The sequence below is a fragment of the Pangasianodon hypophthalmus genome, chromosome 15 (assembly GCF_027358585.1).
Source record: "Pangasianodon hypophthalmus isolate fPanHyp1 chromosome 15, fPanHyp1.pri, whole genome shotgun sequence".
Lineage (NCBI taxonomy): Eukaryota > Metazoa > Chordata > Actinopteri > Siluriformes > Pangasiidae > Pangasianodon > Pangasianodon hypophthalmus.
Window position 1 is genome coordinate 12,185,634 of NC_069724.1, and position 22,241 is coordinate 12,207,874.

Consider the following 22,241-nt stretch of genomic DNA (forward strand, 5'->3'; position numbering starts at 1 on the left):
TCCCAAGGGACTCGGGGCAGGAGACCGGGGATACCCTGGACAGGGATGCCAGTCCATCGCAGGGCACAATCACACACTCCAGACAATTTCGAAATGCCAGTCAGCCTACAGTGCATGTCTTTGCAAGCCATTATTATTATTATTAGTAGTAGTAGTAGTAGTAGTGTTCTTATTATATAATATTATGAAATATAATAAATACATACATATTTAACATGTTTAATTAATATTATTTCCATTCAATAAATATATTTTACTCACGCTGGGAGGCGCTGTTGCTCCAGAAGGCAGAATGCTGTCTTGTCTGATCACCTCGACTAAACGCCTAAACAGGCAAACGGGAGTGTGTGTGTGTGTGTGTGTGTGTGTGTGTGTGTGCGCGCGCGCGCGCTCACCTTACCATACGCACCTCATCCAGCGCTCCTTCACCTGATTCCTCTCCTCTCTCTGTATGTGGACTAGAGGCTTTTAATGAAGTGAATGGCAGGAGATGATCATGGCGCGGTTATGGAGTTGCAGTGGTGAGAGACCCAGCGCCGGGGTGAGTAAAGTTCTCATGCTCAGGGCACTTTTACTGAATTACATTATGCGCTGTGCAGAAGGATAGTGATGCCTGTGATTGTGCCGTGTTGCTGCAAAAGTGCCTGTGTTTAATGCTCTTGTGCACCAGCACTGTAACACTTAACACATACTTTCTGTAATATTTTCAGTAATGATAAGTTTCATTTAAATATGGCTTTTTGTTCAAAAATGAATGCGTCCTTTATATTATCCACGGTGCGTAACGTGCGCCAGACGCGCGCACAGATGCCATTTTAAATGATGGACCAATACAGAATTGTATTCTAACATAAATAAATAAAAATTAAGCTTGTCTGTACATGTTATAATTCACAAATATGGTGCTTAATTCCTTTCCCAACATTTCAGGTGCCAGATAGAATAAAACAGTGAATTTATGAATGTGGAGTTTCCTGGTATCAGTTTTCTCAAGCCCTGTAGTTTTACTGTATTTCTCTTTTACTGTAGATTTCTCTAAATTTTGTTTTGAATCATGTGCAGTAGGTTGCATTTGTGTATAATAAGTTACAAAATACAACTTTTCAAAGCAATTAAAACAGGGACATGACATTACACTCAAGTTTGTATGGTTTTCTTGTCTGGCACTTAATCTAATCAACAAACAGTTTTTTTAAATGACTATTCAATCTTACTTCTGACATTAAGGCAGATTTTTAAAAAAATATATATATATATTCAAATTAACCCTGAATAAGATGAGATTTAGCACCAGTAACCCTAACCATTAACCCAAAAGCATTCACTGATTATTGAACAAGTGTCGTTTTGGTCATCTGACCACTCTAGAAAAAAAAAATAGTTTGAATGTTATTAATACATCGATTCAGTGTAAATTTAATAAGTGTGTTCCTGTTATCTCGTATGTTATAGCAGACTCGTTCCGTAAGTGGTAAATATAAACATCTCCTCACAGAAAACTTTACCAAACCAACAATTACACATTTTTTAAAGCCCATTTATTATTAGGATTAGATTGTGTGGTGCAAGACTGTGTGAATAAGTTGTTACTATAGAAACGATAATGTATTAGAATGAGTGCTGCACTGCTGTCAGTGCTGCTGTTACAGAAACACGAATCAACACCTTCTGATCAATCAGAATCCAGAATTCAGCAGTGCTGTAGTATAACGTACATTTAATTAGAAAATACTCCTTACAATGCCTTTAAACTTCATGTTCGGCATCACTGTCCTGACAGTTTATCCACTTGGTCTAGTTATATATCCAGAGTTCTCGCAGTGCTGAGTTGGTCATTATTTTGTGTGCACATTGTTAAAACTGTTGTTTTCTAAGAACTCTTGTTCTTTAACAAACTGTTACAGCCTCTACAGTTTGATCTGCTATAAATCTGTGACTTACTGGAGTAAACTCTGAGCTCAGTTTGTGTGTGTGCTGCTTAATGAAGCCTCCTTTATTGTGTGGAAGATGTTATTTCTGAATTTTTGCTCATTTTGTGTTTGAATTTCTATTTATGGCCTGATAAACACATCCAGTTGAAGCACTAATTCAACCGAAAGTGAAGTGTACACACTGTCTCCTTTATCCCAAATGTAATCGATCAGCTGAGACATGTTTGGTGTGTGAAGTTTACTTCTGTTTTGCACTGGAGCTATGAGGCTAATAAGAGTAGGTTATGGCTACCACGTTTAGCATTTGCTAAACGTGGTAGCCATCATCTGTTACTGATGTGGTTTCTGACTCACTGTGTATGACAGACTGTGGCATATAGTCACATCCATAGCCAGGCGGGGGTTGTATACACTGTGCATAAATCACTGTATGATTTGTACAATTATATTGATAAGTGCAAGACGCTCAGGAATTTTGGGTGCGTTCCAGATAGTAGAAGGACCACTGATAGCACAAATCTGTTAGTTAATAATTTCTGGTACCATCTACTGTTAACTAATCTTGCCATATTAATCGCGTTGCCTTTATGATAGTTCCACTGAAGATGATTAAAATAACATGGTAGTAATAGGGGGAAATCTCATTTTATCTTATAAAATCAGATGCATTCTTTTTTCCTCCTGCTGCAGTAAACTGTCAGTATTTCACAGTCATCTAGATATTCCTTGATATCAGAATGTAGCTACCTGGCTAGTAGAGTTCAAAGAGACATGCATGGGTAAATGCATGATCCTGATTGGTCAGTCCTGTTTCTCTGTAGCAGCTGGTAGCCAATGAACTGCAATGAAACAAACTAGTGGACATGTTCATTTGATGCTTGTTGGGGTTTAATATTTAATCGTAAAGATCACCTTTTAATACTAGTGTAGTGCAATTACTGTACAAATTAAATGTGATTTGATATACATATATATATACATATATATATAATAAACAGAGCTGTATGTCTGATATGTTAACCACACAATAATAATAATAATTTGGAAATGTCATAAAATATTTGACATTATTTATAAACATGGACAAACTGACTTTGCAGAGACAAAATCTGTCGTACTTCCATCTTTCTTCCTCAAGACGTAGTTTGGTGTCACTACACACCAGCATCAGACTCAGGAAGGGGCGTGGCTTAATTATATGTTAGACATGGTTCTGATGATAAAAATCACTCCAGCTTAATATATGTAATAAATTTTGGACATAAATATGGCCTGTTTTTGTATCTGTTTCCTGATGCAAATATCCACATCTGTTATAGATGTGAAACTGGAAGGTTTCCCTTTTAAATTATTATTATTTCTAATGAATTTAGTTGGCTCTATTTCTCAAAATATAACAAAACAGTAGCCCAATTTAACCCACTACGACCCTGACTAGGCAGTTACCAAGGATGAATGAATTACCAGACACTGTATGTTAGTGTTCATGTTAATCGTTGTTTGTCCCGTGACCTTCATGTCTGACTGCTTGCTCATGCCCACAGGAAAGTAAAACCCACACACACAACTTTTTTTTGTTGGCTCCTATGGGATCCCAGTCCTGATGCACACTTCCAATCAGATGGACTACATTTGTACTTCACTCTTGTTCAAATGTTCCTGATACTTGTTTCTCTCATCGTTTGCTCCTGTTGTCGTGTCAGAAATGCACTTCCGGTCAAGCTCCAAGCTCGACTAGAGGAATTAAAAAAAGTTTCTTTAAAGTTAATCTGCTAAATCCTCATATCTCGCTTTTCTGTTTCATTTCTTTAAATGCAAATGCAGCTGAAATGCAGCCTTCAGTTTGTCTGATGAAAAAAGGGGCTGTGTGGGAAGGTGTTAAAATTAATAATCAGAGCATTTGTCACTGGTAGAATTTTTCCTCATGTGTTTGCATCACATTAATCTGTTATGGCAGTGCTGTGGGGACTGTAACAGAAAATGCTCATGTCCGTCCATATTGAAGTGAGAAGGAAAATATGATTATCGGTCATGGAAATATTTTTATTTTTAATAGTATTTATTTGTGTCGCTGTCCCTGTGCTTCAGTGATTTATTGCAGCTTGACATTAAATTCGATACTTTTCATTGGTTCCATGGATGAATTGTTATTTTTCACATTGACTTATTTCCCCACACAGCCGTTTATTCTGGAGTCAGGTTTTTGGCGGAGGGTCCGTGTCCCGGAGCAAGCACTGAGATGCCAAGATCTTTCAGCCTATTATTGCATCTCAATCTGGCGCTGATGAGTAACTGAGATGACACACCTGCCCTCTTGCTAAATTATTGATATGATTTTGCAGTTCATGGAGAGATGTGTTCATGCTAGCTTGTCACCTTGCCAAGTAAATAATGCAGCAGTAATTGATAGATTACTGTAAGAGTGTGAGGGATTTTTGTTTAGTCCCAGTTAATACACAATAATTTCATGTGTTAGACTAAACATCCAGTTTAAACAACGTTTAAAAGTGAAGCTTTACTCATACAGATGGTGGATATGACAAAGTTTTAGTGTTATCCTGTAAATTATGCTATAATACATAAGAAATAAAACACTGTGTGTGGTGCTGCTGTAGGAAAATAATCAATGACAGGTGATTAAGCAGAGTTATTGTTGAGTAAGATTATGTTCTGAAAAGTGTTTTAGTCCTCTTATACCACAGTAATTTCAACAATTTTTTTAATAATTAAAGAATGACACATCATACTTTTTACCCAATTATAGTTATGATTAATTGTACGGAACATCCAAAAAATAAGTTAGTTCCTGTTATCACTTGCGTTATAGCAGCTATAAAGTATCATTCACTCACTTTCCCTTCACTTTCTCAGACTGAAAAAAAAATGCAGCTTATCCCTAAAAGCCGCAAAGGCTAAACCTCTCTATCCTGAAGACATTCCTCTATCTGAAAACACAAAGTTACAGCTCTCCTCAGCTCTGACTGTTACAAAGTAACTGTACTATGCAAATCACAGAAAAATCATTTTATGCACGTTTATGGTCACTACCAAGGGCGAGTGTGTTTCTATTTTAAAATCTGCTCCTTGGTGTCCCCTTCTCCTTGTGTGAAGAAAAGGTTAGGCACTTCCCAGTTGTGAGGAAAAGTCGAGCAGGGCATGGTAAAAAGAGTACTGAAATGGGGGTGTTTTATACACTGCATTTCCCTGGTTTTAATCCGTCATCTGGGTATTAATAGTGCACTACATCTAAAGTCCTTCTAGTAAATCTGTCCACTCTGTAGCCATCTTGGCAACACTTTCAGGCAGTTCTTTTCAGTCATATAAGACCTGACTCATATCTACTTGAGTGGGGAGAGACCCATAAATCTGAAATGGATCAACAAGAATGGTGTTTCTAACATGGATTTGAAATAGCTGTTAAAACCTCACAAAAATTGCAAAATATTGTGCAGGCTCAAATAACACACATTATTTATTTATTTATTTAATTTTTAAGGTTTCTCTGGCTATTGCATATGCACTGTCTCCATAACAAATGGAGTAAAGTATCCTATAACTGCACAATGACCTGAAACTAGCCAAAAAAAAATAATCTTATTATTCCCAGCCTTTGTGAGAAGTGGGCAACGTGGTGCACACACATTTTTGATACATGGACATTATACACTCTATAATCCCCCTTGCCCTCTCCCAATCGTCGCAATATATCTTACAATAGAAATTTATTCGATTTAAATCCAATTATTTGCTATAAAACAAGATCTTGGCTGTGCAGCTTTTTTTAACCCCCTGGCAACCCTATCATTAACTGTCTAACAGTAAAGAGACAAATCCAAACAATTGTCTCAAATTATATCTCAGACCAGTCCTATGGCACGTGTGGTCCGAAGTTTCTTGGGTTCCCCATGCACAAATTTAAATTCTACCTGCAATTACACTATATGGCCAAAATGGTTTGTGGACGCCTGACCATCACACCCATATGTAGGTCTTCCCCAAACTGTTGCCACAAAGATGAAAGCACACACTGTATAGCATGTCTTTGTATACTGTAGATTTACAATTTCCCTTCACTGGACCTAGCGGGACCAAACCTGTTCCAGCATAACAATGCCTCTGAGCTCAATGAAGACATGGTTTGCCAGGGTTGGAGTGAAGGAACTTGAGTTCACTCAAAATATCCCCACAACCATGCTCTAAAATCTAGTGGAAAGCCTTCCCAGAAGAGTGGAGGTTATTATAACAGCAAATGGGAACTAATCTGGAATGGCAAGTTAAAAAAGCACATATGGCTGTGATGGTTAGGAGTCCACAAATGAATGGCCGTATAGTGTGGTTTTCACTTACTGTTTGACGTGCAGCTGCAGTTTCTTCTTATCCTGTCATAAACTACCTCTCATTAAATATGTATAGAGACATTGCAAAGAAAAATAAAGCTTGGAAGGAAGTAGTGGACACTGTTGACGCCGCTAGTGAGTGTATATAGCTAGTACAGTTAATCTGCTTTCTTAATATGCCAACAAAGCTAATATGAAGCCTAGCACATAACATTTAAATCAAACAACGAAATATTTAATGGATTAGTGCATTATTTAATTTGTGTTTAACTGGTCAGCTTTAGACGCTATATATATATTGTAGCTACTACCATTTCTCAGTGTAACAGGAGAAATGCTGGGCAGTGCACGCCCAAAAGAGACAAACTACAAGTGACACATATCACTTGCTGGTGTGAATGTAGGGATACATTTCACTGAATGAAGTGTGTACACAACTCGCACTAAAAGTATGCTAAGTATACAGTTTGAAATGACTGTTTTGCAAAAGCTAACCCTAGCAAACTTTAGGATCTAATTATCAAGATAGCTGTATTGTAAAAAATTATATATATGTATGTTATATTAATATGATATTGTTTTTACCATACAGCTGAACTCTAATCATACTCTTAGTCCTACCTAGTTGCTACCTTTTGCGTTTCCGTGTGTTTTTGACATCTGCACTTCTTCCTTGCCAGGTGAAAGTAAAAGCACGGTTATGGTTTTTGTGTGCTGTGATGGACGTGTGCCCATTTGCACTCCAGCCTCATGCGGGAAAGAAAGGCTCAGGAAATAGTCTCACTTGGAATTGGCTGCCTGTCTCCAAATGCATTTCCAGGGACTATTGATCTAGTTCCAGCAAACCCCCCTTTTTTTTTTTTCAAGTACGGCAGTTGTTTCCTATGCTGTTAAACCACGCTTGACCCTTTTAGTGTGGACATGAATAGGAGGCGGCACGGTGCCGCAGCAGGTAGCATCAGTGGCTCACAGCTCTGGGTTTTTTCCTGAGCTTGGATAACTGCCTGGGCTGAGTTTCACATGTACTTCCCATGTCCATGTAGGTTTATTCTGAGTAATCTTTCAAAAACAGATTAGCTACTCTAAATTAGCCCTAGACTTTTGCGAAAAAAGTGTTTAAGAATTCGAACTCACAATCAGATAATAGGGAGAATGCTTTTCTGTCTCGCCAATCGGGAGCCTGGTATTGTGCTTGAGGTGTGCTTGAGAAGTGTGATGATTTAGACATGCTAGGGTTAGGGAGGTTGTAAGGTTTTTTTATTAGCTGTCAGCTGGACTTAAATTTGTCTTACATAAATGACTGCATTTGGGAAAGGGGGAAACCAATATTATATTTTATATTATCTAAACTAGTTTGTGTTACTAACTTCAAACGAGAAAAAAATTGAGATACTGGTGCTGATGATGTGACACAGACCTTTTCTGTCCAACTTTTTTTTTGTCTTTTGAAAATTAATAACATATAATACTCTAGTATTTCTCAAATATATGTACCCACTAGTTTTCCCAGTCTTTTTAAGTATTGGTCATTTGTCATTTATTATTAGAGTAAAAATATCATGTGGTGCGACTATCTGACCAGTAGTGCAATTCTAAAAACTTGTTTGAAATTCCTAAATTCTTTCATATCTTTATTTTGCAATATTTGGCATAATTTCAGAAGTGTTTTGCAGATCTGAAAACAAAACCGTTTATATGAAAGTAATCATTTTGAAAAGTTGGAAAGTTGCTCATCTTACAAAATATCATCTAGTGTGACCAATGAAGATAAGACCATTTTGTGACTTCTTTGATGAAAACAATATAATGACAAAGTGACATCATAAAGCAGCATTCCAAGGATCCTTGGAAACATCTAGAGGGTTTGTAAGAAAAATTTTACGCTTTTAGGTACTACTTTGTAGATGCCACATATAGCTGTCATATTGTGTGCTCTCAAGAAAACAGTGAAAATTATATCCGTAAATCTATATTTTATCACAAATTTTATAATAGACTTTGGTGAGAAGTTTGCTTCGGTGGTCAATTCTGTGTGTATTAAATTAGAAAACTTGAAAATATTATGTGGTTTGACCAAAAATCATGTGTGGTGTGAGCACTGTCTGTATGTATTCCATTGGCTTGTTTCTTCTCAGTTCCTAATTTTTATACATATGGGTTTTTATTACAGTTGAATTGGGAACAGGTTTTCCTGTGTAGAAAACTAAAAAAAAAAAAAAAAAAACTAAACTAAATGCCGCATGCAGTGGATTATCTCTGACCTGTATGCAAGAGCTGATTATCTTGCTAGAAGAAAAGAAAGGTTTGAAGTATGTTAATGAAAGAAAACTATTATCAACATATGGCATTAACATCGCCCTATTATTTCTATTTAGCTGATTAGCAGAACTTCTTTAGCATGTTCAAAGTGCCCATATTTTCCATATTTTACATGTCCATTTATAATGCTATAATGTCTGGATTCATGTAACAAAAACAGCAGTAATTAATTTTATATGACCATTTTTCAATCTTTTCCAGCCTTGGAAGTCGACAGTCAACAAATGGCTGTTTTAGCATTTTATTTTCCATATATGGTCTGTGTGGATTGGGGTGAAAGAAGCTTAGACAATGTTTACATGGTACATCAGACTCTTATTTAAAAAAAAGACTGAATTTGGTTTCTTCTCATCATTTTGTTTGACCATTTATAGTGTGGCATTACCAATAATTGTAATAACTGTATTAAAATTCAAAATAAATCAAATAAGCTCTGTGACTGAAATCTTAATCAGTAATATAGTGTGTTTGAGTGGATCCTAGTCTTAAGTTTTTATTAGTATGGGTTTAAAAAACAAGCCTGTAAAGTGTATGAAATGTCATATATGTATTCAGATCTGATTTAGCATCTGATTTCAATCATTTTCATCTGCATCAAACCATTCAGGGCGGAGTCATCCTGTAAGAGACCACACCCATCAGGATAGAAACAGAAAGGTGATCAGTCGGGAAAAACTTTGGATTGATTTGTAGTGATGGTTCAGTCAAGCAGACAAGTGGACCCAAACCATGCCAGCAAAAATAAATGCCCCCCACTGCATGACCACCAGTTTGTACTTTTAATTCGTCACCCATGTGCATACACAGCTGTGTAAACTCAGGCCTGATTCGAAGGATTAAACAAAGCAGCAGCAGTAGCAAAGAAGTGACAATTTTTCGATACCTGGTTGATTTTCCCAGCTGGGCAAACAACTCGTCTGTGTTTACCGAGTCGAACCTCACTCCACTCCTGCACTGCTGACCACTCAGTGGGCCAATAGTGTAATGATGAAGTAGTGTGTTTTTTCTGTACTCAGCCTTTCAGGACCACTTGATCATCCCTGCACATCTGTAGAGGTGTTAATCATGTGTGTGCATGTGTGTGCATGTGTGTGTGTGTGTGTGTGTGTGTGTGTGTGTGTGCACATGCTTTGAGAAGATAAAAAAAAATAATAGTGCTCTGCTGATTATAATATATTTTACAGGCATTTTCTTTATTTGACCTTCATTTGACCTATAATTTGACTTCACTATCTGTTAAACACTAAAGCTTTAGTGTTTAAATGTATTTGAACATTTTTTTAGAATAAGGCTATATAATGCAGTCTTTTTTCTTTTCATGATGAGCTTCAAAGCCTGGCAACGTTCTTTTGTAAGAGAATCTGAAAGGTTGGAGACGATTAAATCTATGTCACATTCTAAAGTGCACAATAATAGCTTGCGCTTTCTCATGTCATTACTGCACGACTCTGATATTCCTTTTTGCCTTGAAAGCAGTGGTGGCTGGTGGTGATATTAGATGGGAGTACTAAAATCTAATACCTAAAAATAGCTTGATAATTAAATATTTAGTTTAACCAATACATCAGAGATCTGTTATTATTATTAGTAGTAGTAGTAGAAGTAGTAGGAATAATCATAAGAATAAGAAGAAGTACATTGATAATGTAAGTTGCTCTGGATAAGGGTGTTTGTTAAATGTTGTAAATGTAAGTGATATTGGGGCAAACTATTACACATACACACATGCGTGCACACACACATACATAAAGGGGATTACTAAAGTTGTGATTTAGCATTTTTTTAGTGTTGCAAGCCTGTAATGCTGTAATGGTAAACAGAAAAGTTGTAACCCTTCAAACCAAAAAACATTAAAGTTACAGTACTGTCATCTGTCCTTTTGTGTCAATTTGTCAACCAACTTGTCAACTTTTAGCTTCTCCTAAAAACACATTTTAGGGGAAAAAGGATGATAGAGTAAATAATACAGATTGTTCACGCCCATTACACTCACAACTGAGTTTATAACACGACTGATGACAACTGATGAGTCCACTAATGATGACTGATGAGCTCAAATCTAAGGGGGCGTGTCACTCTGTGTAATCACCTGACATGACTGTCACTGATAGGCTGTATGAATCTATAGCACTGGGTTTGTTACAGTTAGCCCACAGCATCGCTTCATTTCATTCTGTGTGTTTTTCACTGCTGGTGATACTGTTGCACTCGGTTTAAAATTCCCAGAATGATGCTCTTTAATCCCAAATAATGCTCTTTAAAACATTTGTTATCAGCAAATATGATGATGTGGATGCCAAAAATGGAACCTTATACTGATTTTTTTAATCTTTGAAAGACATGGGATACTTACCTATGCTAGCCCACTGATATGAGCCACCCCTGCTTGTCTTTATTTTTTGTAATAACATGAAAAGCCACTTGTTGCATTGGTAAGTAGCTAACTATAGTGTCAGCATTAACATTAACTCGCCAAACACTCTGAAACAGATAGAAAGTCAGAGCAGAAACAAAAACAGAAAATGTTTTTAGTAGAAAATAAAATTTATCGAGTTTCTTTTTATTCATTTTTAGCAGCATATTTTGTTGTCTTTATATTATAATGCCTTTATACTCTAGCATTGTTGAAGTCTGGACTCTGATTGGTCCGAAGGTGTTGATTCAACTCTAACAGCAGAGCAGCAGTGCAAACCACTGACAGTGGTTTGTTAGATTATTAGATTTATATTAATGAGGTGGTTATAACAGCTCAATCACAGGGACTTGTACATGGCACTACTTGTACATGGCACTTTTATTGTACATGTAATAAACATAATAATAAGCAGTTTAGAAAATGTTATTTAACAAAGAAAACCATATAAGCATTCATATAATGATGTTTTCTGTTAATTTAACATTTATGGAAGGAGTCTGCAGTGTCAGTGCTTTGTAACAGTCAGTGGTATAGCCTTTTTGGCTTTTTATCTAAAATAAAAGAGAGAGACAAATGAAAAAAGAAAGCCTGGTATAATGTTAGTGATAACAGGAACTAACCTGTTTCCTGGCCATTCCATAACACAAATGAATAAAGTGTGTCATTCATTTATGACCCGCTTTATTCTTCTGTAAGATATCATTCTTCTATAAGGTGTGTTATTCTTTAATAAATAAAAAAAATGCTAATTTTTGGCAAACTGCTGTGGAATAAGAAGAATAAGATGTGCTGTTACAGGAAAATAATCAACTTCAGGGTCTTAACAGTAACTCTGCTTCATCACACTACTCCATTGTTTTATTATTTTCTTATAACAGCACCCTCCCAGTCTTTTAATCCATGTTGATATTATACTCTCTTGTGTGATGGCTAACAAGTTTTGCTAAATGGTTACAGCTATTAAACATATGAAGGTTAAAAGGTTACCTGTTCTCATTCCTTTTTGGCCATCATGTGATTGCTAAATAAAAATACCTAGCACTCCAGAGCACTTAGACCCTTGTGCTGATAGCATGATGATGGAGTGTGTGTGTGTGCATGTGTGTAGGTCAGAAGGATGACAGTGGACAAAGTGAATGACAGGCCATTAATACAGCATGAGGACATGTGGTTCTTATTTGATCTTCTTGATTTTCCATCCAGTACCATGTTTAATCTTATTTAGTCTTATAATAAAGCCATGTATACCCAGCTCTGTTGAATTCTCAAATCTAATTGGTCAGAAGGTGTTGATTAATTTTCTATAACAGCAGCTCTGACAGTAGTGCAGCCACAGACCATTATCGTTTCTATAGTAACAATGTACACATGAATAAGACTTTGATGTCTTATTAACTTCAGGAGAGAAAAAGAGAGGCTGGTGAGGGAACGACTATCCACACCTGCTTTAATGTAAGTGAGAACAGGAACTAACTTGTTTTTTGGACAATCCGCAACATAAATGTAACTATAAAAGGTAAATGTATGATGTGTCATTCTTTAATACATGTTAATACATTTCCTATACCAGCACATCCCCAAGTGTTTTATTCCTTACATAACTCAGTGTTATGGAGCCTATCCTATGCATCTGATTGTATGAGGTTATGTTGAATCTGTGGATTTGTATTGATTGATATTACCATCAACATGACAACATGATCATATAAAACTGCAAAATTATAATGTAAGATTAACTAAAAGATCTTAATGTAGATGTGAAGGTGTTAAAGGAGAACATTATCTCGAGAGCACACATTGCAAATGTTTGGATTGTGCTTTGTTTGTTCAGAAGTTTGGATCTGAAAGCTATGATACGATTTGGTCCCAGTACTCTCACTTTGGACTCCATGCTGCAGGAGCATGATTGAGTTTTGTGATGTGAGAAATTGAGCTTGCTTTGTGTATTTGCAGAGGCGCTGCAGTGTTTAGTGTGGAGGAATCCCGTCGGACTGTCTCCATGCAGATGACCAGTGATGGCCACGACGGCCGACCCCACAGAAGAGTAAGAAGACACACATTACACTACTTCTTATATGCTTTTTAAAAAATACTTTTATTATATCGTAAAGGCATATTCCTGTGTTGATTCCTCTGCCTTTGACTGCTTGCAGATCAGTTGATGAAGTGGTGAGTGAGCACATTTTTAACCCTCTGGAGAGGATCATTCTGACCTTCTTCCTGGCATCTATTATCATTATGACTGTCCTTGGTAACCTGCTGGTGATGGTGGCTCTGTCAAGGGACAGACAGCTGAGGTGAGGGCATTTCCTGTCAGTGATGCGACCCTCAAACGATGAATGAATCAATTTACACTGATTTATCGCCTGTCAAGTCATCACGTGTGCTTCCACACAAACAGGATTTGAAACAAATCATAGTATTGAGTAGATTGATTGCAGAGCTATTGAACCTCTACAAGTGCAATTTTACTGAGTAAAAAATCTAAATAAAAAATATTATTAATGCTAATAAATTGAATTGAAATAATTATAATTACATTTACATTTATTTATTTATGTCAGACACTAATCGCACACAATTTACTCATTGTCATTTCTCACATGGCTAATGGTTTTATTTAAAGTTAATTAGCTTGCTAGCAATCTTGACAATTAGATTACATAATATGCAACACAATTAGCTTGGTATTAGCTAACTTGCTAGCGTTTGGTTTTTATTACTTGAAATAATATATACCTAGCCTATACATACCTAGCTTGTTAGCTATTAACATCAAATAGCTACTGCTGGAGAGACTACATTGCTATAGCTTTCTGGTGTTTGAAGTATGCCTTCTTTAGTTTTGATGCTAATGTAGCTAACAGGTAAATTAATCTTATAGCCACCAGTTTAGCATTGTGGAACCAGCATGATTTAATTGGCTTTGTGGAGTTGTTTATTACAACCAGACTTGCTGGTGAGGTGTCTGACTCTGTATGACAAAAAAAAAAAAAAAAAAGCAGTTGTAGCTCCATTGGAAGTTGAATATTTGGAACATAGGATGCACTGACAGGACTAAATCTGATTTAATTGACTTGTCCCTTTAACCAAATGTTAGGAAGAAGAAGACCAACTACTTCATTGTCTCCCTGGCGTTCGCAGACCTCCTGGTGGCTCTTTTAGTGATGCCGTTCGCGGCGATAGAGCTCACCACAGGCCACTGGAGTTACGGAGAGACGTTTTGCCTGGTGCGCACCTCGCTGGATGTGCTGCTCACCACAGCGTCCATACTGCACCTGTGCTGCATTGCCCTGGACAGGTACGAGCATCAGGCAGGCAAATGAGGTCTTATTAACTAGCCCCCGAGAGGTGAAACTAAGATTTGGCCATCTACTCAGAATAATCATTGTGGGCTGAATTGCAAAGCACTTCCTGTTTATTACATAGCTGTCTTGTTAGCCACCTGGGCTGCATGTTCTTGTTGTAAACATGGGCTTTTTGTCATAATGATAGAGAGCCCTCGTTAGAGCAGGTCATTGAAAAGCAATGCTGATAACCCACACAATGGTGCAAGGCTGATGTGTCTGTGTTTATTAATCACTCACATCTGATTGGTGCTTTGTGACATAAGTATGTATGGATGCACTTCAGATTCAGTGTCCTGTTTGCTCCTTTTATCAGTGTGCTTTTTTAAATAAATGTGTAGTTTGCACTGCAGCATTCACAGACTGATTACAATTTTTCATAGAATTTCTCATTTTTCTTAAGACTCCTGCTGCATGATATTTAGAAACAATATGAGGGCTCCAATGCCTGTCCCTGATTTTAGAAAAAAGAAAGAACTAAACATAATAAATTGTGTGTTTTATGATTAAATCTTTTTGGTGTGTGTGACTCCTGGTCAAGAGCTCCTCCGGATTCACCAATCAGTGTTGAAACACAAAAATGTTTATATAGCTTTAATTTTATAATCTTGTATTTTTTTTGGTACATTGATCATATCTATCAACCATTTAAGGCCAAATGGGAAACACATTATGATAATGGACAACAACTCATAGGTAACTATGCAGGAACTAAGCAGGACTGAATGAGTATTTCTTCGTTAACACATATCTTATTCCTATTAACTACTAAGAACTACTAGTTAATTTCTGAGTAAGTATGTTAGTAGGAGTTCACTATTAACTAAGCAGAAATGACTGCTGTCTTAAGCAGTAATTACTGAATCTTATATTTCTCTTGCACTAGTTGACTATGTCTCTTTATAATAATTACTGAATAATTACTGATCACACCAACATTAATTCCCTATAGCAAAGTCTTACCTTCCTCCTGGAGACCTACTACTTTAATATACCTCAACCTGTTCCAACATCTCAGTGTCTCAGTGTCAGTCTTATTATTGGTCTCCTCGGAGGAGCGCAGGGTCAGAGTGTTGCTTTTATTTAGCCAGTCAAGGTCTAAAGAAAGAAATGGACAATAATAACCTACAAAAGTATAAAGCTGTAATGTAGCAATAAGTGACAAACATTCTCCGTTAACTTACTTTAAAAATTTTTTAAGTAATTTTGTTAGTAACAGTTTATTTTGAGGAACACATATTAGGCATTAATTAAAGTTGTGTTATTTGCTCAGTAACACCCAAAGTATACTTGTATAAGATACTTGTAACCAGTTTATTTACCATAATAATTGGTGATCTGCTGTGTGAAAATGACTAATAAATACATTATTAGTTGTGATAATGTACAATAAATTCTTTGTTAAAACCGTGTTCTGTAAATTATTCGTGAATTAGTCATCTAAGTTCAACATCTTAATAAGCTGAATAAGTCACTAATATATATATATATATATATATATATATATATATATATATATATATATGTATATATATACAACATGTGTCTCATATTCTAAAATAGAGTTTGAGTTATCACTGATTAGAAGCTAACAAGCACAAAACAAGCTTTCACTAAGACAGTTTGTGTCCCATATTCTAAAGTGAGTATATAAGCCTAAAATGTGGGACATGTATTGTAGTATTAGTGCCGTCAGAAGTCTAGAAACTATAGGTACAACCTATAGGTATTGCCAGTTATACACTAATGAGATGTTAATACAGATAATTACTTCAGGCTGAATGATTTGCCTAACAAGGGCATTTAATATTTTTAAATATTTAAAATTATCACAGCTAATAATGCATTTATTAGTCCTTTTCACAAAACAGATTCCCAATATGAGTGTTTATGAAAAAAGTCTCATTTATGAGTGTCTAATTTGGGCTTTATTGAACAAAGAACAAGATCATAATTAATGGCTAATATGTGTTTCTTAAAATAAAGTGTTACCATTTTGTTTAAAATAATAAAAAGCAGAAAGGAATTACCATGTGTAATACTGTTCCAATTATGTTTAATCTTCAAACCTGTTTAATCATCAATAACTACTGAAGAAAAACACAGTAACACTTCATTCATTAGTAATGAGTTTTTGTGTGTTTCACTTTATAATACTGTTCCACTTTATTGTTTAAACTCATACCCATATAGTAAAAATACATGCAAACTACATTCTTAAGTTATTCATACAATTCATTTGATCAGGCACTTAGTAGAGTCGCTCTTTTTCTTTTTTTTAATGTAATACGAGCAAATGTATGTTAATGTTAATGTTTGTTCATGTTGACTCATTTTTTTATTATTTTATTTAATTGAGTAATTAGAATGTAACTTTTACATTAATTTTTCAGCCCTGTTTTGTAACAGCTGCAAGTTGCATGAATCACTTAAGAATGTTGTTTGCATGTATTTTTACTATATGGATATGAGTTTAAACATTAAAGTGAAACTCAATACTAATAACTGAAGTATTACTGTGTTGTTCTTCAGTAGTTAATGATGATGTGGAACAGCACTGTAAAGTGGAACACACAGAAACTCATTACTAATGACTAAAGTGTTATTGTGTTGTTCTTCAATAGTTAATGATTTGGAGCAGTATTACACATGGTAATTTATTACTATTTTTGTTATTTAAAACAAAATTATTTTTAAGAAATATTAAAAGTATGTTAATGGAGAACATTTGTTCCTCATTGCTACATTTCAGCATTGTACTTTTGTAGGTTATGGTTAGCTATCTTTTTTCTTTAGACCTTGGCTGGCTAAATAAAAACAACACTCTGACCCTGTGCTCCTCTGAGGAGATCTGTAATAACTCATATAAACATTAACTTGTTTAGACACTGAGATATTGAAATAGGTTGAAGTATATTAAGGTAGTAGATCTCCAGAAGGAAAGTAAGGCTTTGCTTTTGGGAGTTATTGTTGGAGTGATCAGTAATGAATCTGTAGTTATTATAAAAGAGCCATGGTTAGCTAGTATTTCTGCAGGAGAAATGTAAGACTCAGTAATTACTGCTTAAGGAATAGTGAACTAACATACATACTGAGCAATTATCAAGTAATTCTTAGTAGTTGAAGAACTACTCACTCATCCCTGCTTAGTTCCTGCATAGTTATCTATGAGTTGTTGAACAGTATTGTAAAGTGTTATCACCAAAGAACTGGTTTAGATGTGTAGTTAGCTAATGATTGCTCACCTAAGCATTGCACTAGTGAGCTTATATCACCAGGCCTTTTAACTGCATATACTAAGTACTAAGGGTGATTGGACTTAAATGTCGACTGCAGGTATATATATATATATATATAATCAATGTTTCAATATATAACAATTTCTGCTTAATTTTGTGAAGTACAACACAGAGATACGCAATAGCTTTTCTGTATGTATGAAAACTGGGGCGTTTGGACGCACCAGTGGGAGGTGCTGTGTGATGACATCGGATGGTAGTGATTGGGTAAAAAATAAACAGCAAAGGGGTGTTGATCCAAGAACATATCAAACTTGAAGAAATCATGGGTAAGAGGGTATCAAATTTGTCAGCATTCATTTTGCTGAATTATATTTATCTATTGCTGGCAATGCGGAAAAGTAAGAGGATACTTTTATGTGGAAAACTGTCAATTTTTCTACATGATATTGTTTGCAAGCAGGTTGAGCACATCAGTCTTGCTTCTTGTTCTAAATGCAATATAGGGTCTACTGAACATGTGATAGACAAGAGTTACTGCATCATAAAATATAAGGGCCGAGAAGCTCTGATATGCAAATGCAGGACATGCAGCATTGGTTGGAGTGTGTAGTAGCATTTTTTTTTTCAATTTGCATATTAATATGATCTAGGTGTAGATTTTTGTGTTTTCACTTTTGTGCTTTTAGTCATGTTTTTTGTGAAACCACCATGTCAAGCAATTTATTATTCAATATGGAAAAAAAGAAGCAGTTTGTTATACACTATTTGTAGTCCTCTGCTGCCAGTGAGATGAAGTCCAATTGCAATGAAAACACTGATACGTCTTCCGCTTCCACTTCCGCTTCTTTCCTTCTGTTGAAACGCTGTGTGGCTGTGAGTTTCCTTATCAGGAAAAGGGGTGAAACTGTGTAGCCTAGTTCTGGTAAGGGCAGAGGTAATTTTCTCGATCAGACAAATATAAACAGAAAATGAAGAAACAAATCAGTTGCATGATAGTATTGAGAAATAGAAGACATGTAGGGCATAACATAATTGACATAATCATTACAGCCCAGAAAACTCTTTTAAAATATTACTCACTGCCCCTTTAAGTGTTTTCTCCAATGTATGAACATGCCAGAGAAATTTCATTGTATATAATATCGATAATATTATATGGAATATGATAAAAATAACGCAACATATGGCATATGGCCACAATAGCAAAAAGACATTTCATGTCTTCATTTGTGGCCCTGAGGAGATGATGTGAACGTGTAGTGTTTAACATGCATAATATTAGTGTTTATATATTATGATGCAATCCTGCATGGCTTTAGAGAAACAGCTGTGTCTCTTGTACTGCAACTGGTCCATACGGCAACAACACTTGTTCTTTCTCCCACTCTCTCTCTCTCTCTCTCTCTCTCACTCACACACACACACACACACTCATTTTCACACATGCACATTTTTGCACCCTTGCCTCCGACTTCGCAATTTTATTCATCCCACGGCACCATTCATTCTTCTCTCTCCACGCCGCCGAGTGATGACTCATATGTTTTTTTTTTTTTTTTGCCTCATGCCTGTCAGGAAAAAAATGTGACAGTATGAAAAAGTGATGTGATTCACAAGGTTGGGTGAAATCAATATGAAAAAGCGGTACAAGATTTGGTTTATGGGTTTTTAGGGGGGTTATGCAAGATACCCTGTTACTCAATTATGTCTATTAATCACACACCACATATTCACTTATCTCTCTCATGTTTGGCAGGTACTATGCAATCTGCTGCCAGCCCCTGGTCTACAGGAACAAGATGACGCCTGTTAGAGTGTCTCTGATGCTGGGGGGATGTTGGGTTATCCCCTTGTTCATCTCCTTCCTCCCCATCATGCAGAACTGGAATGCCATTGGCATCGAGGACATTGTAAGTGGATAATCGATGTCAGTGTGTGAGCTTTGCTTGTGAAAGTGTTCGTCAGACGAATTGACTCGTGACAGCACACAAATACAGTTCTGCAAAATTACCCTGCAAGTTTCCACAAAGACAGATATTTTTAGTATAAGCTGACAAAAGAGAGGAAGAGCTCATTTGGCTAATGTGCGGCTGCTGCAGGGCCGAGTTGAGTTTTACCGCTGTGACCTGAGTTTTACATATGCCATCTATGATCAGGGTCCATTAGAGAGCAGCTGGCTGGAGTCTTGCTGAGAGAAATGATAATTTAGTTCCTACTTCGCCTGTACAACTGACCTACAACTGTACAACTGTTCTGTATGTTCTGTATAGAATATTAGTTAATTATAACAACTGAACCTCATTTTTAATCAGTGGATTAAATATGTGTTAATAGTGAAATAGTGGAGATTGTAAGTATCAGGAATTATCTGACCTAACTATCGCATAAAATTCACTCATATCATTTTGGACAATAAGTAAGAAAAAAACAGGGTATGGTGCTGTTTGGTGCTAGAAAATTGATCAGTGACAGTGTGGTGTGTTGAAGCACAGTTACACAGTTACTGAAGTTGATTATTTCCTTATTATTTTAACAGCACATCTTTAAGTGTTTTATTCCTCTTATACCATAGCAGTTTGCCAACAATTACCTTTTTATTAATTAATGAACAATACCTCATGCTTTTTATCCATCTTTAATCCATCTTTAGTTACATTTAATGTTGCGGAATGTCCAAGAAAAGTAGTTCCTGTAATCACTTATGTTATAGCAGCTGTAAACAGTCCTTCCTTCACCAGCCTCTCTTTTCTCTCTCAAAGATCATATATACATACATATATATATATATATATATATATATATATATATATATATATATATATATATATATATATATATGTACATATGAATCAGAATAATAAGAATAAAAAAACACAGCTTGGCATGTTATAGAACATGCAGTTAGAGTTACAGTTACAGTTAGCTGTTGCTATAGAAACGCTAACTTATTAGAAGAATCTCATTAATATAAATGTGTGATTTGCAGCAGCATGACTTTCAGAGCTTAATCAACACCTTCTGACAGAATCAGAATCCAGAATTCAATGGTGTTGTGGAATAAGTGAAAAAAAAAATATCACACTACAATACATGAATACATTCTCATGACACACAACAGGCTGTAACATTAAATCAAAAGGAGGCCACCATTTCATCTGAGTTTCATAATGTGTAGAAGAACAGCTCTTCTGACACATCCCACATAACCCATTAGCATTTACGCAAATTATAAATATTGATACAGATGCTAGACACTGAAAAACATTCAAATCCAGGCAACTTAGGCAAAACTGGATAGCGAAACAAACAAATAGCCATGAACAGATTTTACAGTCCAAAGACAGTCCAATGTTAAAAAGGATTACACAAAGTGGGTGAGGGAGACACAAAGACAAAGCGAAAGTAGCCATTCTTTTAAACTACTTCACTACTTCACACTAAGTATTTAACATCCACTGAACTACATTTTCACAAATTGCTCATTGCACTGGTGAAAATTGAAGAAATCATGATCACTGTCATATCGTCACATTGCCCAGCTCTTATTGTTTGTACTGTTTTTTGGAATATTTTACAAAACCCCATTGTTTCATACTCCAGATTGAGGAGAGGAAGCTCAGCCACGGCTCAAACAGGACATCCTGCATATTCATGGTGAACCGACCATACGCCCTTGTCTGCTCAGCTGTGGCCTTCTATGTGCCTCTGGGCCTGATGATCCTCGCCTATCAGCGCATCTATGTGACGGCTATGGAGCACGCGCGGCAGATCCGGATGCTGCGGCGCGCCGGATCCACTCCCATATCCTCTTACTACAGTCAAGAACACCCCGGCTCCAGCCGCATGAAGATCGAGACCAAGGCGGCCAAGACGCTGGCAGTCATCATGGGCTGCTTCTGCCTGTGCTGGGCACCGTTCTTCATCACTAACGTGCTGGACCCCTTCATCCAGTACAGCGTACCGTGGCAGATGTGGACCACATGGCTGTGGCTGGGATACATTAACTCGGGCTTAAACCCATTCCTCTATGCCTTTCTGAACCGGGCTTTTCGCAGAGCCTTTCTCTTGATCCTGTGCTGTGGGGACATGCGCTATGCCCGCCAGGGGAGCTTTAGCCCGAGCAGACCTTGCTCAGCATCTGTGAACGGAACATCCATTGCGCTCAGGTATAGTAATTCCTCTCCTGAACATGCTGTTCTTCCTGAAATGAAAGATTACCTGGTATATGAAAGCTTTATCTTTTATGGGTCTCTGGGGCCATGTTTATAGGTCAAGTACAGCCAGATTCTGTGTTTTGTTATGCATAGTAATCATTTCGTACTGATGCTCGTTCCAGCTTCGCCTGTGGTGCTGTAGACCGAACGAATGTCCTTTTATCTCAGCCTTCTTCCACTGCTTTTCAATTTCTATCCACTGTATCTGTAGTGTATATGTGATTACCACAGACAAAAATTCAACACGTTTCCCTGCACTGAGAAACGACAGAAAACCTGTTTACTCCAAACTCACTTAGAATGGAAGGTAATGGAAGTCTTAGGCTGCCTTCACACTTGATGTTTCTTTAAAGAAAAATTGCTGGCCACTGTGCCTTTTGTGCTGATATGAAAAAAAGAGCACACTGTAACCATAACAACGCTCTTATCAATCCT

General features: G+C 36.5%; 1 protein-coding gene across 1 annotated transcript in view; it reads left to right on the forward strand.

The window, feature by feature from the left end:
- The first annotated feature begins 369 nt into the window (after positions 1-369).
- Positions 370-22,241, forward strand: part of si:dkey-247m21.3 (5-hydroxytryptamine receptor 4) — a 49,331-nt gene continuing 27,459 nt past the window's right edge. Inside the window, exons 1-6 of the mRNA XM_026941275.3 lie at positions 370-541; positions 12,957-13,047; positions 13,157-13,300; positions 14,104-14,304; positions 19,349-19,502; positions 21,193-21,758. Of these exons, the coding sequence (XP_026797076.1) occupies positions 13,019-13,047; positions 13,157-13,300; positions 14,104-14,304; positions 19,349-19,502; positions 21,193-21,758 (1,094 nt within the window). The 5' untranslated portion in view covers positions 370-541; positions 12,957-13,018. The remainder of the gene's footprint in view (positions 542-12,956; positions 13,048-13,156; positions 13,301-14,103; positions 14,305-19,348; positions 19,503-21,192; positions 21,759-22,241) is intronic.